General features: G+C 46.2%; 1 protein-coding gene and 1 non-coding gene across 7 annotated transcripts in view; one reads left to right on the top strand and one right to left on the bottom strand.

Annotated features, from left to right (window-relative positions):
- Positions 1 to 16,374, bottom strand: part of ALDH1L1 (aldehyde dehydrogenase 1 family member L1) — a 130,460-nt gene that overhangs the window by 37,012 nt on the left and 77,074 nt on the right. For all 6 annotated transcript variants that reach the window (XM_045052057.1, XM_023250100.2, XM_045052058.1 and 3 more), the window contains exons 10-14: positions 11,237 to 11,384; positions 9,498 to 9,617; positions 8,100 to 8,227; positions 4,060 to 4,210; positions 2,830 to 2,900 (exon numbers count right to left, since the gene is read on the bottom strand). In XM_045052057.1, coding sequence (XP_044907992.1) covers positions 2,830 to 2,900; positions 4,060 to 4,210; positions 8,100 to 8,227; positions 9,498 to 9,617; positions 11,237 to 11,384 — 618 coding nt within the window. The remainder of the gene's footprint in view (positions 1 to 2,829; positions 2,901 to 4,059; positions 4,211 to 8,099; positions 8,228 to 9,497; positions 9,618 to 11,236; positions 11,385 to 16,374) is intronic.
- LOC111559692 lies at positions 14,025 to 14,131 on the top strand. Its single transcript, XR_002740800.2, has one exon. It is a non-coding gene; the product is annotated as a U6 spliceosomal RNA (small nuclear RNA).

The raw sequence follows: 16,374 nt of genomic DNA, 5'->3' as shown, positions 1-16,374 counted from the left end.
GCCTGACACCAGGCAGTGCAGGAGTTGACAGAAGGCAGGGCCAAGGAGAAGGCCAGGGACCACCCAGGTGGGCAGAGAGAGTATGGAAGAGAAGTGGGATCACACGGGTGGGACAGGAGGAAGTCGGTGACGGTCCTCTTGGGTGTGAGGCCAGGGTGAAGTCCCATGGAGAGAAGGAAGCAGTCAGCTGAGGAGGCCTAATAAGGCTTGTCTGCTTTGTATTAAGAGATGGTACCCAGCATCAGTGTGCCCCTTGGTCCCAGAGAAAGCCTCTGGGTGAGCAGAGACTCCATCAAAGGGAAGCCCCTCATGGTCCTGGGGGGCCTAATGATGACACATGTGGTCCCAGCAGGCATGAGGCCCTGCATTCCCCTGACTCCTGTAAAACCCAGGGCACTGTCTTCATCAGTGTCGACAATTAATGAGCCGGTCCACACAGAACTGCTCAGGCTACCTAACTTGTTTTCTTCATCATATTCATGATCATCATCACCACAGAATGTTTCCCAAAAGAGGACTTAGCTGAACCCAGGAAGGGGAAGAGCGTGTGTGAAGGCTGAGGTCAGGACAATCTGGGGACCAGCACACCATCCTGGGAACAACAGGGTGCACTCAGGGGTCTGGAGAGCCACTCCCCACCCCATGTACACCCAGCAGACCCAACAGGATGAGAAGGTGGAGGGAGCACGGTGAGTTGTCCAGGGAAGAGGGTGAGGTCATCAGGGTTGTGGGGGCTCCAAAGGAGAATGGACGTCAGGAAGTCCCACTGTCATGGCTGAACTGTACTCCCCAAAACTCGCAGTTGAAATCCTAACTCCAGAACGTCCTTATTTGGAAATTGGGCCATCCCAGATGTAATTAGGTAAGATGAGGTCATACTGAAATAGGGTGTGTACCTAACCCAATAGGACTGATGTCCTTCAAAAAACAGAGCCATGTGAACAGACAGACATGCACAAGGAGGACACCAAGTGAACATGAGGGCAGAGATTGGGGAACACCCAAGACTGCCAGTAAGCCACCAGAAGCTGGGGGAGATGCCTGGAGCAGATTCTCCCTCATACCCTCAGAAGAAACCAACACTCTGACACCTGAATCTGGAACTTCCAGCCCCAGAATGCTGAGGCAACAAATATGTGCTGCTTGAGTCTCTTAGTTTCAGTACTTTGTTATGGCAGCTCTAGCAGAACCATAAACCCGCCCATATAGGGACAACTTTCCCAGTCCCCCAACTCCCTGAGAGGCTCTGCATTAGTGTCCTCCTCAGTCTGATGGGGACAGACTCCTCGGGAAGCATCTGGAAGAGCAGTGACCATGCAAATTCCTGTGACTGGCAGCCAGGTGGGCCCTGGTCCCCCTGCCCAGCCCTTCTCAGGCCTGCGCCCAAGTAAGGGGCTCCAAGCACATGGGCTATGCAGGGCTCTCACTCTACACTCTGACACCTGGGCAGGGGAGTTCCTTGTTGTGGGGGCCTATCCTGGGGCACTGTCTACATATTGTGTCCTCTGGGGGAAAGGCTGGGTGGGAACCCCTGCCCTCAGTGCCACTTCCCTCCCAGGCTGCCCCCTCTCTGGGGGCTACAGGACAGGGTTTTCCTATATCCACAGCCCACTCTCCCAACAGGGGCTGCCCTCACCAGCAGGCCTGTCCTTCAGGACCTGGTGTGTTCATCTGTACTCATTTCTGTCGATGCAAATGACATCTGAACACATTCTCCTTCTGACATACCCCCACATTCCCAAGGAAGCTGAGTGCCCTTGACTACCATCCACAGGGATGTGAGGTCCCTGCTGGTGGATCCCAGAGGCCCCACGCTTGTAAGGGGCACAGGGTAGGTGGGAATGCCTGTTGGGTGCTGACCACTCTGGGCCTCTGATGCACATTTGATGATTTAGAGGGCATTCATCAGTGTGATTCCCTCAAACAAGTTTCTCCTGGAGCTGTTCTTCATGGTCCCCATAGCTCTGTCCCATGCCTTCACACAGCCACAAGCCATGCCCTGGTTAGGAGGCTGCAGTGTTCAGCATGGGTTGTGCAGGGTTTTGTTGTCAAGGCCCCAGCACAGCTGCTGTGAGTGCTCTTGGGGTTGTCTCCTTGTGCACCTGTGTCAGTGAGCCACCATAGTTATGCCTGTGATGGGGTACATTTGGGGACTGAATAGGCACTGCCACGTTGCCTTTCACAAAGGTGGATCCTTTGCCCGCCTCCCCCCCCCCCCCCACCCCAAAAGGCAGTGTAAGGAGGCTTCTCTCTCCCTAGGCCTTTGGACCATCTGATGGTGAGGCAAGGCCCCTCACGTCTGGGTTTAACATAATTTCCCCAATTCCTAGTCTTTTCTATGTTGATTGGGCAGGTGTCTGTCTCCTGTTGAGCACTGGTTCCTATCCTTGTCTATTTCTCTATTATTTTTACACTGCTCCTTGGTTCTGTGTAGTTCTTAATTTTTATGCATATTCATTATTATACTCTTTGCAGATAAAATTTTTCAGGTGTACCCTCTGTTTCCCACTATGACCCTGACTGATACAGGGCTATTGTGGGGATTAAGTAAAATTATACTTATAAGGCCACTGAAACAGTGCTTGGCACAGAGCAGCTACTTTAGACGTGAAAGCTGTTTTATTTTCTAGAATATAAGTCCCCTGAGGACAGGCATTCTCATCAGTTTCGATCATTGTTGTATATCCAGCACCTGAAATGTATGGCATGTAGTAATTAGTGAATAAATAGCATTCGATAGATGTGTAAAAAGAGGATGAGTGCTCACACTACAAATTGCGTGAAAAGTGCCTAATGTGTGGCGTGTCTTCGCCCAACGCTGTGACTCACCCAATAGGCTCCTTCCTGGTCAAGGTCAGGTTGCGGTTTGGTCTGGCTTGGTTGATGGGGATGGTGGAGCCCTGGAACAAACAAGGGGAGTCACTGATAGGGGGCTCCATTGTTTCCTTCCCCCTTCCCCCTGGGCAGCCAGACTGTGCTTGGGGCTCAGAAAGGAACAGGGTCTTGTCTGCATCCTGAAACCCCCATGACTGAGACAGGCAAGAGACACAAACCTTCCAGATTATGTACAACAGGGGTATCTGAGGACTTCAGGTACAGGTGGAGCAGGCAGCCATCAGGGGCAAGGTGCCTCCTGCACTGAGACTGGCAGAATCCTCAGACAAGAAACTGGTCCTGGTACAGGTAAGGCCTCTGGCTTTGACACTGGGGCAGACAAGGGAGGAGGTGGGGGGCCAAGTTGTCTCTAGAGACTATGCCGGCCCAGGAGGCCCCAGGTGGGGACCGGCTCCAGCCAACAGTGATGCAACAGTAGAAGGAGGAGCAGAAGTTGGGCTTGCCATCATACCTGCACCTCTCAGCCCCATGGAGAGGATAGGAGGCGTGGAGCCCATTTCTGGCAGAGACCACAGTGAACCTGTTGGTAATGTATATCTCTGAGGAAGGGTTGACCCATCCCTGCCTCTGGTGGGCAAACCACTGGAAATGGCTTCCAAGGTCACATCCTGATCCCTGGGATCCAGGAGATGGTGAGCTACCCCTTCTGCAAAGATGTGGAATGGCACAGTTGACCTGAGGATAGGGAGATGATGCAGATGGCCCCAGCATGACCTCGGGAACCTCCATAAAGGCAGAGTTTTCTCCAGTTTAAGAGAGAGGGATGCCTAGCCTGAGAAAGGCAAGGGGGGGTGGGCGGTGGCAAAGGCCAGAGTGAGGCCTGCAGTAGCCTCGGCCAGAAGCTGGCAAGGACCTGGACCTTCGGTCTTGCAACAACAGGAGTTGAGTTCTGCCAACACCTGAACAGGCCTGCAGGCAGGGTCTCCCCAGAGCTCCAGATAAAGCCCAGCCTAGACACTGGTCTTGTGAAATCCTAGCATGGAACCCAGCCAAGCCTGCCTGAACTTCCCATCTGCAGAAATGTAAGCTGATGGGTTGTTTTAAACCAATAAACTGGGTCATTTTTTTTGCAGTATGTAGGCTAACACACTGCCCTACAGTTTCCTGCTGAGCCCAGCTTGCCTGTGTGAGCTCTCACTTGGTGGGTAAGAGCCTCAGCCCCACCTGAATTTTGTCACACCAGCCAGCAAAGTAGCGGAAGGTCTGGATGGACATGCCCACGTGGGTCTTCAGGGCCAGTGTGTAGACAGCGCCTGCATCCAGAGCCTCGATGGTGGCCAGCTCTTCCTGGTGCTGTTCCATGAGGTCTGCCAACCTGGGCAAGGGGTGGAGAAGGGGAGGGAGATGGGCTCAGGTCAGGACCAGTCTTGCTTATTCTTTTGAGGCCCTTCTTCAATGAACAAGCACCTCTGCCCTGCACTCCCAGCTCTGTCACACTCAGATGTGCTGACCTCGGTTTTCTGATCTGTGAGATGGGACAGTAAGGTTTACTTTGCTGGATGGGTATGAGGATGATGCCCTTCTGTCCCTCTCTCCTCTCCTCTCTTTTCCTTTCTTCCTTCATAAAATATGGATGCATTAACTACTTTATAATAACACACATGATTCTGCAAAAGCAGTCCCTCTGCCTCTGCAGTAAGGAGGTCACCATCCAAAAAGGTCACCCTGTCTCTGGACAACCTTGATGAGGGGAAAGCATGTCCAGCTTCAAGCACCAGCTGATCCAGTGGAGTGTGCCCCCAAGGATGGTATCTGAGGGGAGGGGGAGGGGAGATGATGGGAGAGATTCAAGGGAAGGTTCATCTACATAGCTCTCCTTGTTAGCTCTCTGAAATCCAGTTGCCCTCCTGTGATTCTGGTGGGTGTGCTGCTATGGGCAGCCTGGGAATTAGGACTGTGCCCCCTTCTCTGATATAAAGGAGCCCCAAAAGCAGAGTGCCCAGGGAACAGGGTGCCCAGAGGAAGGTGGAAGCCACAGACCCAGAGTGGCTCTCAAACTTGTACTCAGCCATGGCATGGCCTAAACACCCCAAGTACACACTCTCCCTGGGAAGCCAACCCTAATTCCTGCCCTCTCTACACTAATAACATATCCCTCCAGTGTCCTGATAGCAACCTCTACCTTTCTTCAAACCTTGCATGACTGTTACAGTTATTCACTTAGTTGAGTATTCCAGGACTATTTGCCTCTCCCTGAGGCCTGGGACAGGATTTGGTCTCCTGCTCCCTACTGGACCTCCTACACCCCCTGGGCACACAGTCAGTATGTAGCATAAGGCTTGTGAGTGAAACTGTGGGCTGAACAGACATGAGCAATTTAGTGGCATAGCCACATGGTTACTTCAGACACAGTGACACACCCAGGTACTTCTCTAGTTAAGAACAGCAAAGGTGTAAATAACTTTTTGAGAAGGATTATAGACCAAATAATGAAACACCATGTTGTGGCATTTCAAAGACTAGGCTTCTATCAACTAGAAAAAGAGATGTGTCACAGGTATAAATCTATATTATAAATAAGCCAGGGGCACCTGGGTGGCTCAGTTGGTTAAGCATCCAACTTTGGTTCAGGTCATGATCTTGAGGTTTGCGAGTTCAAGCCCCACATTGGGCTCTGTGCTGACAGTTCAGAGCCTGGAGCCTGCTTTGGATTCTGTCTCCCTCTCTCTCTGCACCTCCCTTGCTTGTCTCTTTCTCTCTCTCAAAAATAAACATTAAAAAACTTAAAAAAAATAAATAAGCCAAAGATGGTCTCTGTGTATTGGCCCCTAGGTTCTTCACTGCAGGGTGAGACCTGTCAGCTTAAAAGCTTGCTGGATACACATTTAGGTATCCAATTATTTTAAACATAGCCCAAACAAGCAGACTTTTAGCTATTTAAAGTCTTGCTTTACATCCCCTGGGAATCCCACTTGACAGCTATTATCATTGGAGAGATGGACTATGCACTTACAGCTGTTGCCTTCCCAGCCCTCTGACCCAAAGATCCCTGCTCTGCTGCTGAGCAGCATTGCCAGGACATGGGAGCCCGCCCCCCTCTGATCCCCCAACCTCCAAGAGTTGCTTTGCACTCTTCCCATTCTGAGTAGAGACCCCCCACTATAGTCTCTGGAGGGTCTCCCACTATGGGAGTGATGCCTCCTGAAGCTTGTATTGTGTTTCTACTTCTCATAGTCCTATCTTTTCCCTTGATCAGCCCCAAACCCCTCCAATTCTACCAGACAAGGTCACCTGCATGTGATGTGGCCATGTCATAAAACCCTAAAGTAACTATCACCTGAGCATGCCATTTGGAAAGCTCAGTGAGAACTGAGTGGGATTGTTCACTGTCAACTTTGCTGAGCTGTACCTCTGCCTCCAGCATCCTGTCCCCAGAAAGTACCAGGGGCAGGGAAGGCAGTGAAGCAACCAAAGTCACCCCAGAGGTCCTCAGGACAGCCATGAGCAAAAGGCAAGTGTGGGGTGCCACAAGGCTCAGCCTCACTCCCAGCAGCCTGGTCCACCACCAGATTCTTGTCTGTGGACCTAAGGAAGTGTCTGAACAAAAGGTGACAGCTTCCTACAGACTCTGCCACCAGCTCTTGGTGGTCCCTCTCTGGCAGCTGGGGACACTGGCTCTCTAGGTTCCTGAGAGGCTCTATCTTGTCCCTCAGTGGTTCTTGGAGCCCATCTAATGACTTTCTTTAACTCTCTTTTCTATATCTTTCTTCCCAGCTTCTCCCACAATTGCATAATGTCTGAACCCTATAATGTATTCTGCATTCCATAATATGTATCCATGGTGGTCTATTTTCCTCATTGAACCAGGGGCTGTTGAGCCAGCAATGGGCGAACCTCCACCATGGGGACTGGGAGGTTGCATGAGGCAGGACCAGGTTCCTAGGAGTTCTCAGGTCTGGGCTTGAGATGTCTGTCAAAGCAGTCCAGGTCTCTACTTAGAGCTGTTCAGGCACCCAACCCTTCACTATCATGTTGCTGGTGGTGTTATTATGACACATGCCACTAGATGGCAGCAGAACTGCTCAAGGGAAACACTTGGGTCAGCAAACATCTACCTCTGGAGTCTGCTTCAGGGCCAGAAGGCTCCTCTCTCAGCATCACCAGCCTGGGCTTGCATGTTTCAGTTTTGCCTAATCTGGGGTCACTAGGTCACTAGGCAATGGCTTCCTAAAATTGATAGGCTCTTCAAGGGGTCTTGAAACTAACTTGAGTTAGAGCAGGCTGGGTGCACCCTTGCCTGCCCCAACCCTTATCATCTCTATTCCATTTGGAAACTAGACAGGCCCCTCTCTCTGGTTTCCTGTGCTGGAGGCTGTCCTGGTGTTTCTGGCCTCTGAATAGGAAAGAAAATGACATTCTGACCGCAAGGCCAAGATGGGGCCTCTCTCCCACCAGATGACAAGTACATTTGGACCACATCATGACCAGACTCTATGCCTGACAGCTTCCCCAGGACCCAGAGCATAAAAGTCAGGTTCCTGAAACTGGCTTGTTCACTAGGCTTTTCGACACTGCTTAGTTCATCTGTGCAGCACTCTCCCTTTTGTAACCATCACCCCACTTCTTTGGGGGGGGGGCAACTGCTCTTCCCCCATTGGGACCACCTATTTCTAGGGGAGTAGTATCTCTCTTCCAGGCCACACTCCCACCCCATGGTCATAAGTGGATAAACTCTATATCCTTCCCTAATACTTCTGATGAAGCTAAGGGGAGAGAGCCCCTTCTTCCCTGGTTTTAGAAAAAAAAGGAAAATGTGAGATTCCAGCAGTCAGGGAGATCTGAGCAAGGACCAGCAGGAAGAACAGACCCCATCCTTCCCTTGCTGGTTTCTGCATAAAGTAGCTGTGATCCCTCCTCTGGTCCAGTCCACTCAGAGAAGTGTTGTACATGTCTGAGACTGCCCAGGACCATCCGTTAACTTTGCCAGTTTGCCGCTCCCATCTTATCAGCACTTTCACTTTTGTGCCTCCTTATCTTCAATCACACTGTTCCCTCCACTGAGGACATTTTTCCCTTAAGGCTACTTGTGTCTGGTGAAATTCTTCCTGCATCTCAAGTCACTTCCTCTGAGAAGCTTTTCTGAGTCTCAGGCCTTGGTCACACAACCTGTTTGGGACCCCAACTTCCTCCTGGCAATACCCGAGCATGCAGTTCCAACCCAAACATAAGGTGAAGTAGCTGACAGGAGTTTGTAGGGTTCTCACCTGTACAGGAGCCGGCCTCGATCCCGTGCACTGATCTTCCCCCACAATCCATTCTCAAAGGCATCCTTAGCGGCAGCCACTGCCTTGTCAACATCGCTAACCTGGGCCAGGGACACCTGGCAGATGACCTATGGTGGAGCAGAGCCATGAAGCCCTCCCTGGACTCCGCGTACACAGATGCCCCATGCCGCCACTCCCCTGGCTACCTGGGAGGGCTCAGTGGGGACAGTAGGCAAACAGGAGGGCCATGGAAGGGTGTGCACAATGAGGAAAGCTAGGGACCTTCAAAGAGGTTTGCTTGTGTTTCTACATACCAGGACCCTTCTTTTCATTTGCCCACTGAGCCCAAATAGAGTAACAGACTCAGGCTGCAACTATGAGGCTGAGGATCAGCTTAGCATTGTCAAACCAAGAGCAGAAGCCCATTAATTTGGTAAGTTCTAGGCAGAAAGTCTATTTCTTAAGTGAAATAGTCTAGATGTTGAAGGTGACAGGACCATTCCTGTCCCCCATCCTTGCTCTGTGCCCTGACAGTGCCCACTTGCACTATAGTGCAGGTTCCCACACCTCCTGACACCTGGGCATGGCCAAAGGAAAGCCAGGAGGAGAAGAAGTGGGAGGTGCAAGGCCAGCACCCTTCTTGTTACCAAAGGCATGGTACACCCTCCCTGCCCAAGGGCCCAGCACCCAGGCAACCCTGTCCAGACAGCTTCCCTTCTGGGATTCCCCAAATAGGCCTCAAGGTGGTAACAGGTCATGTTTCTGCCCAAGGGTACTGTATCCCCTTGTTTGTGTCCCCACAGCCAGTCCACCCCTTTGTCAATTATTTTCTTTAAACTCCCTTCCAGTGACCCAGTTGAGTGTGCTATGTGCTTTCCGCAGGCCCTGAGGGATGCCATAGGTAGGGCAGAATGGAAAACTGAGTATACACCTGTAGGAGTAAGTGTTGTTTCAGGTAGGTGTGTATGTGAGAATACAATATGCACATACTGGGTTATGACAAAAAAGGGTCACAGTCAAGAAAGTCTGACAAACATGAGATTCAAGGAAAAATTCCCAACAGTGGGCTGTACACATATTCAAGAGGGTAAGGCCCATGCTGAGGTTATTGTTGATGCGTGGAGGGGGAGGGAATGGCTTCATTTCTTCCATGGGGGATTTTAGCTCTGGTCCATCTCTGAAGCAGGCTCCAGACCTTTGGAATCCTCCTGCCTTCCTGGTCTAGCTCCCCTCTGGGCCATTCCTGTAGGGAGGGCTGGAAACTGACTACAACCATTCTGTGTGCGAATAGAGGCCCCCTAAGCAGGGGTCCCCAGACACCAGGTGAGGGAGTAGATGAGAGAGAAGAAAAGGCCAAGGAGGGGGCAGGTGGAAGGAGAGCAGAAGAAGAGCACTCACACTTCCGTCTGTTGGGTTGATGGTCTCATAGGTCTTGGCACCCTCAGCATCCACAAACAGTCCCCCAATGAAGAGTTGGTGGGGCATTCGGAGGGTGAGCTTGTTCACCACCTTTTCCACCTGGGAAAGGAAGTTTTACAGGGATTCACTGCAGTGTGGATCTTTCACAATGTGCATCAGTGGCAGATACGGACCCACAGAAGGACATAGGAAACACTCAGAGATGGATAGATAACCATTCATGCACACACATGCGTGTGCAGTCATGCACACTTGTGCACACTCATGCACACACACACAGATAGCCAAGGGGCCAGGGCTCAAGGCCCCTTGGCCTTCTCAGGTCTCTAGCCAAATCCAGTTCTGCTGCCTTCCTTGGCTCAGGGAGCTATTATGTGGGCAGTGGTGGCAGCTGAACAATAAGAAGCGATGAAGAGCACAGAATCTGAAGTCAGGCTGCTTGGCCTGCAACCCCTGTCCTGCCATTTACCTGCTGTGTGATCTCAGGCTGGTTGCTAGGCCTCTGCAAGTAGGAAGTGCCAGTTGGCAGACAGACACTTGTGAGTCACCAGACATGACACCAACCCCATCGCTCACTTCCCTGTAGACCTGAAATTCCATCCCAAATGGCATCTTCTGGGACACCATTCTTCTCCTGAAATCTGTTCATCAGTCATCTGTCTGCAATCCTAAGGCCAACCTGGTATCCATTCTGGCTGCCTACACTTTCTTCATCAGCTTTTGTTCCAAACTATCCCAATGATAATTCCTGTGGGAGCTCGTAGCCTACCAATACACCTCAGGATGATTTTTCAAGAGTTTCTTTTAAAAATAAGCTAGCAGGGGTGCTTGGGTGATCTCAAGATTCATGAGTTCAAGCCCTGCATTGGGCTCTCTATGGTCAACACAGAGCCCACTTCAGATACTCTGCCCCCTGCCTCTCTGTCCCTCACCACTTACACACACACACACACTCTTTCTCTCTCTCAAAAATGAATAAAACATTTAAAAATTTAAAAATAAATTTGCAATTACATCATTACACTTCCATATATACAAATTGAATGTATAGGATCTCTTGTTTCCCTTATTGGGAAAAAGTTCCCAATTCCTCATTCTCTGTCTCTTTCTCTCCCTCTCTTCCTGTCTAGCTTCCTCCCTCCATCCCTTCTTCTCTCTCTTTTGGCATTTCAACAAAAGGAATTTAATGCATGCAGTTGGTTGCACAGGTGATGAAAGAGCTGAGAGGTCATGAGTCAACCCAGAGATTGATAACAGCAGCAAGCGCCTGCCATTACTAGATTAGAAGGACAAATGGAGGAAGTGGTGGTCCCAGAACTAGAGTCTAGGGTCCCCCAGCAGAACTAGAGTCCTGGAAGGGTGATCTGGTAGGGGCCAGGGCCACAGCAGCAAGGAGGCAACTACTGGGAAAAACCACCAAAGGAGAAAGAGGGTGAGAAGTACTCTGTAAAAGCCACTTCTTAATATCCTATTCTCATATCTTTGGGGGTCGGAATTTGTCCCATAGACAACAATTTCCTCTGTTGCACTGGGCAATTGGACTGGCAGCCTCAGGCTATCAGGGTTACCAGGGAGAGTTTGGGATACTGAAGCTAGGCTCTTGAGTGCCCTGGTTTCTGGGATGTCCAGGTTTTCCCCATGTGTCATTGTGGATCCACAGATGTGAGTGTTTGAGAAGTCTGCAGAGCCAAGCCCACGTGGAGGGGCCCAGGACTCACATAGTCAATGATGCACTCGCTCTCTTTGTTGTCCCCTCGTAGCTTCTTCACTAATAGTTGGATGAAGTCCCCAAAGGTGGTTGCCATGTAAACATCTTCATTTTCTAATTCCAGTCCATCACACAGCTCCTTCACTTCCTCAACCAGTCTGGAGAAAAGAAGATGGAAAAGCGGGATCATGGAAAGAGGCTGGGCAGACCTGCCTCATTCTAGTGGCAGAGGTTATGGTGCCAAACATTTACCCAGAAGGGAACTTCATATTAACAGCCAAAGTGTGAGTGTTAAGCTAGAACTGGGGCTAAGAGCCCAATCCATGGATTCAGAAGGCCCTAGTTTCAAGTTGTGTCTCCACCACTTACTAATATGTGACCTTGCACAAGTGGAAAACTCCTCTGAGCCTTAGTTTCTTCACCAGCAAAACTGGAATAATACCTCTTCTACTATTTTCTGATAAGCAAATGAGACAATCTACATGTTGATAATAATCAATAAGAGATTAATAATAGTCACTGAAAGATATGTTAAAATAATGAAAAGGTTGGGGCGCCTGGGCAGCTCAGGCAGTTAAGCGTCCAACTCTTGATTTCGGCTCAGGTCATGATCCCAGGGCCGTGGCATAGAACCCCACATCGAGCTCTGCACTGAGTGTGGAGCCTGCTTAAGATCCTCTGTCTCTCTTTCTCCCCCTCTGCCTCTCTCCCCTGCTTTCTCACTCTCTAAAAAAAATAATAATAATAATAAAAATAATGAAAAGGCAAACCACAGATTGGGGGAACATATTTCCAAATAATATCTGATAAAGGACTTTCATTCAGAATATATAAAGAACTCTCATATTTCAATACTAACAAAAAAAGAAACAATCCAAGTAAAAATGGGCAAAAGATTGAACAGATGCTTCACCAAAGAAGAAATGCAGATGGAAAAAAGCATATGAAAGTATGTTCAACATCACAATTTCCCATCATTAGGGAAATGCAAATTAAAATGACAATGGGATATGTCTACACACTTACCAGAATATCTAAAATTAAAGTCTGACCATACATATCACTGGGAAAGATGCAGAGCAACTGAGCTCTCATACACTGCTAGTGGGATTGTTTAAAATGGTACTTTGGAAACCATGCTGAAGAGCAGTTTGGCAGTTTCTTAAAAATTAAACATATTCTTCCCATTTTACTCTCAGATATTTACTCAAGAGAAATAAAAACCTACATATAGACAGAAAACGGTAGAGTAGGAAGCTCCAAAGATCCATTCCTCCACCTAAACAGCTCCTAAGCTGGAAGAATTGTCTGAATCAAATATTCTGGAACTCTAGAGTCAGTCAAACATTTGCAACACCCAGGGAAGAAGATGATGAATAGGTTGGTAAATGTCAGCAAATTTCAGCATTTCATGAGGTGTTACTCCCCATCCCTCCTGTAGGAGGCAGTAGGGGAAGCTGAACTTGTTCCTGGTGCAGCTTTCTGGAGCCAGGGTGGGCAGTAAGGACCTTCTCCTCCCTACATGTAGATTGTATGTTCTGAGTGCTGATGTTCCTTTTGATCACTGAGGGGCCAGCACAAAGACTGGCAGCTGCAGTTTTAACCCCCAAAGGCTGAAGCAACTTCCAGGAGATTTTAAAAGACAGTACTTTCCCCCCTCTTTTGGGAGTCAGACATTTAAGAAAATCCTTGCTAGGCCACTGGCTGATCACAGAGATAACAAAACAGAAACTTCAATTACTACATACAATGAGGAATACACACTTTACAAAAGAAAAAAAGTTGGGAAAAGTCACAAACGGATAAATGAAACCCTCCACAAGCAAGACTTAGCAATTACTGAGGACTGAGAGGATACATTCTCAGAATTATACAACATAACACTCAAAATGTCCAGTTTTGAACAAAAAATAGTAAAACATACAAAGAAACAGGCAAATATAGCTGATTTGCAGTAAAAATAAAAGAATTTGGAAGCAATCATCCTTAGTAAAACCAGATATTAGAATTATTAGTCAAAGATATTTAATCAACTATCTTAAAAATCTACAATGATTTAAAGGAAACCCTGGAGAAACAGTAAAGGGAATAAGGAAAAATGATGTAAGAAAAAATGAGAATATCAATAAAGACATAGAAATTTTAATAATAAACCAAACAAATTCTCAAGCTGACGAATACAATAACTAAAATAAAAAACTCACTAGGGAGGTTCAAATCAGATTTGACCAAACAGAAGAAAGGATTGCTGAACTTGAAATTATCCAGTATGAAGAAAAGAAGGAAAAAAGAATGAATAAAAATGAATGGAGTCTGTGGGACACCATCAAACTCATCAACATTCTCATTTTAGGAGTTCCAAAGAAGAGAGTTAGGAAGGGCTGAAAAAATATTTGAAGAAATAATGTCCCAAAAGTTCTCAAGTCTGAGGAAACACATGAATATATACATCCATCAATTCCAAGGAGGATAAACTCAAAGAGATTTATGCCACAACACATTACAGTCAATTTGTTGAAACCCAAAGACAAATAAGGAATTTGGAAAATAGTAAGAGAAAACGAACTCATACCTACAAAGGATCTTCCCTAAAATGAAAAGTTGATTTCCCTTGGGGAGCCTGAGTGGCTCAGTCAGTTTACCGCCAACTTTAGCTCAGGTCAGGATCTCATGGCTTGTGGATTTCAGACCACGTCGGGCTCTGCATTGACAGTGTGGAGCCTGCTTGGGATTCTCTCTTTCCCCCTCTCTCTCTCTGTCCCTCCCCCACTCTCACTTTCTCTCAAAAATAAATTTTAGTGCTCGCTTCAGCAGCACATATCCTAAAATTGGAATGATACAGAGAAGATTAGCATGGCCCCTGTGCAAGGATGACACACAAATTTGTGAAGCGTTCCATATTTTTTCATATGAAAAAAATTTTTTTAAAAACTTCCTGTTAAAAAAATAAACAAATAAATTTTAAAAAACTTTTAAAAAGTTAATTTAAAAAAGAAACACTAAAGAGAACCTTTCAGGCTGAAATGAAAGGACACTGAAGAGTAACTCAAAGTAATAAGAAAAAAGTAAAGAACACTGGTAAAGGTAACCACATGGGTAAATATGAAAGCCAGTATTACTGTACTTTTGGTATGGTTTGCAACTTCTCTCTTTTTCCTATATAATAGCCAAATGCAGAACACAATCATTTTAAGTCAATATTAACGGCTATGCAGTGCATAGAGATGTCATCTGTGACAATAATAGTTGGGGTAGGAACAGAGATATATAGGATTAGAGTATATACTATTGAAACTAAGTTGATATTATTTAAATTACACTGTAATATGTTAATTGTAATCTCTAAGGTAATTAAGAAATAACTGTTAAAAAGGGAATCAAAGTGGCATACTACCCAGAAAAGGGAGGGCAGTAATAAAAAAACTGAGAAACAAAAAGCATAAAAGACATACCCAAAACAAATAGGTAAAGAGAAGTAAATCCTTCTTTATCAGTAATCTGGTTAAATGAAAATAACTCTCCTATTAAAAACATACATTGAAAAGTTGGATAAAATACATCATCCATCCAGATGCTACTAGATATTCACTTTAGATGTAAGTACACACAAAAAATTCAAAGCAAAAAGATGGAAAAGGTATCTCATGCAAAGACTAACCAAAAGGCAGCTGGGTTGCTATATTACTGTCAGAAAAAAATAGACTGTATATAAAAACGGGTTATGTGAAACAGAGACTATTAATAAAAGGTTCAACACAGCAAGAGAATATAACAATTATAAACATACAGGCACCAACAACACAGCCCCCGAAATATATATAGCAAAAACAGAAAGGAAAAATAGAATTTTCTATAATAGTAGTTGGAGACTAAAATGCCCATCTTTCAATAATTAAACGACACTATAAACCAATTATACACATACAGAACGGACATATACAGAATACTCTACCCAAGAAGAGCAGAATGCACATTCTTCTCAAGTACACATGGGATATTCTCCAGGATAAACTATTTGTTAGGCTACACAATAAGTCTTTTTGTTGTTTTTTTCCCTTAATGTTTATTTGTGTGTGTGTGTGTGAGAGAGAGAGAGTGAGACAGAGTGAAACAGGGGAGGGGTACAGAGAGAGGGAAACACAGTATCTGAAGAAGGCTCCAGGCTCTGAGCTGTCAGCACAGAGCCCGGTGTGGTGCTCAAACCCACCAACTGAGAGATCATGACCTGAGCCAAAGTGGGATGCCTAACCAACTGAACCACCAGGTTCCCCAGGATACAAAATAAGTCTTAATAAATTTTAAAAGATTTAAATCTCATAAAACATCTTTTCTGATCACAGTGGAATGCAACTAGAAATCAGTAGCAGAAGAAAAATTGGAAAATTTACAAATATGTGGAAATTGAATGGCATGCCCTTAAACAACCAATGGGTGAAAGAAGAAATCACAAAGAAAATGAAAATACCTTTAGTCAAAGAAAAACAAAAACACAACATGCCAAAACTTATGGATTGTAACAAAGGTAGTACAGACAGAAATCTGTAACTGTAAATGCATACATTGAAAAAGATCTCAAGTCAATATCTTAATTGTACATCTTAAGGAATTTTTTAAAAGAGTAACCTAAACTCAAAGCAAGTAGAAGGAAGGAAATAATAAAGATTAGAGCAGATATAGATAAACTAGAGAATAAAAGGACAATAGAGAAAATCAAAAATCAACAAAATTGACGAATCTGACTGACCAAGAAAAAGAAAAATAGAAAAAGACTTAAATTACCAGAATCAGAAATGAAAGTGCTTATGCCAATTTTACAGAAATAAAAAGGATAAGAGAATACTGTGATACATTATACAGCAAAAAAAAAAAAAAATTGATTACCTAGATTAAATGGACAAATTGCTAGAAACATGCAATCTACATAAACTAACTCATGAAGTAGAAAATCTGAATAGACCCGTAACTACTAAAGAAATTAAATCAATAATCACAAAACCACCCAACAAAGAAAGCCCAGGGCTGAATGGCTTCACCAATCCTTCTCAAAATCATCCCCCCCCCCCCAGAAGGATTGAAGAAGGAACACTTCCTGACTAATTTGATGAGGCCAAAAATACCCTGATACCAAAGCCAGAAAAAGACACAAGA

The sequence above is a fragment of the Felis catus genome, chromosome A2 (genome assembly GCF_018350175.1).
Source record: "Felis catus isolate Fca126 chromosome A2, F.catus_Fca126_mat1.0, whole genome shotgun sequence".
In the NCBI taxonomy this organism is placed as follows: Eukaryota; Metazoa; Chordata; class Mammalia; order Carnivora; family Felidae; genus Felis; species Felis catus.
This window is presented reverse-complemented; position numbering and strand designations above follow the sequence as displayed.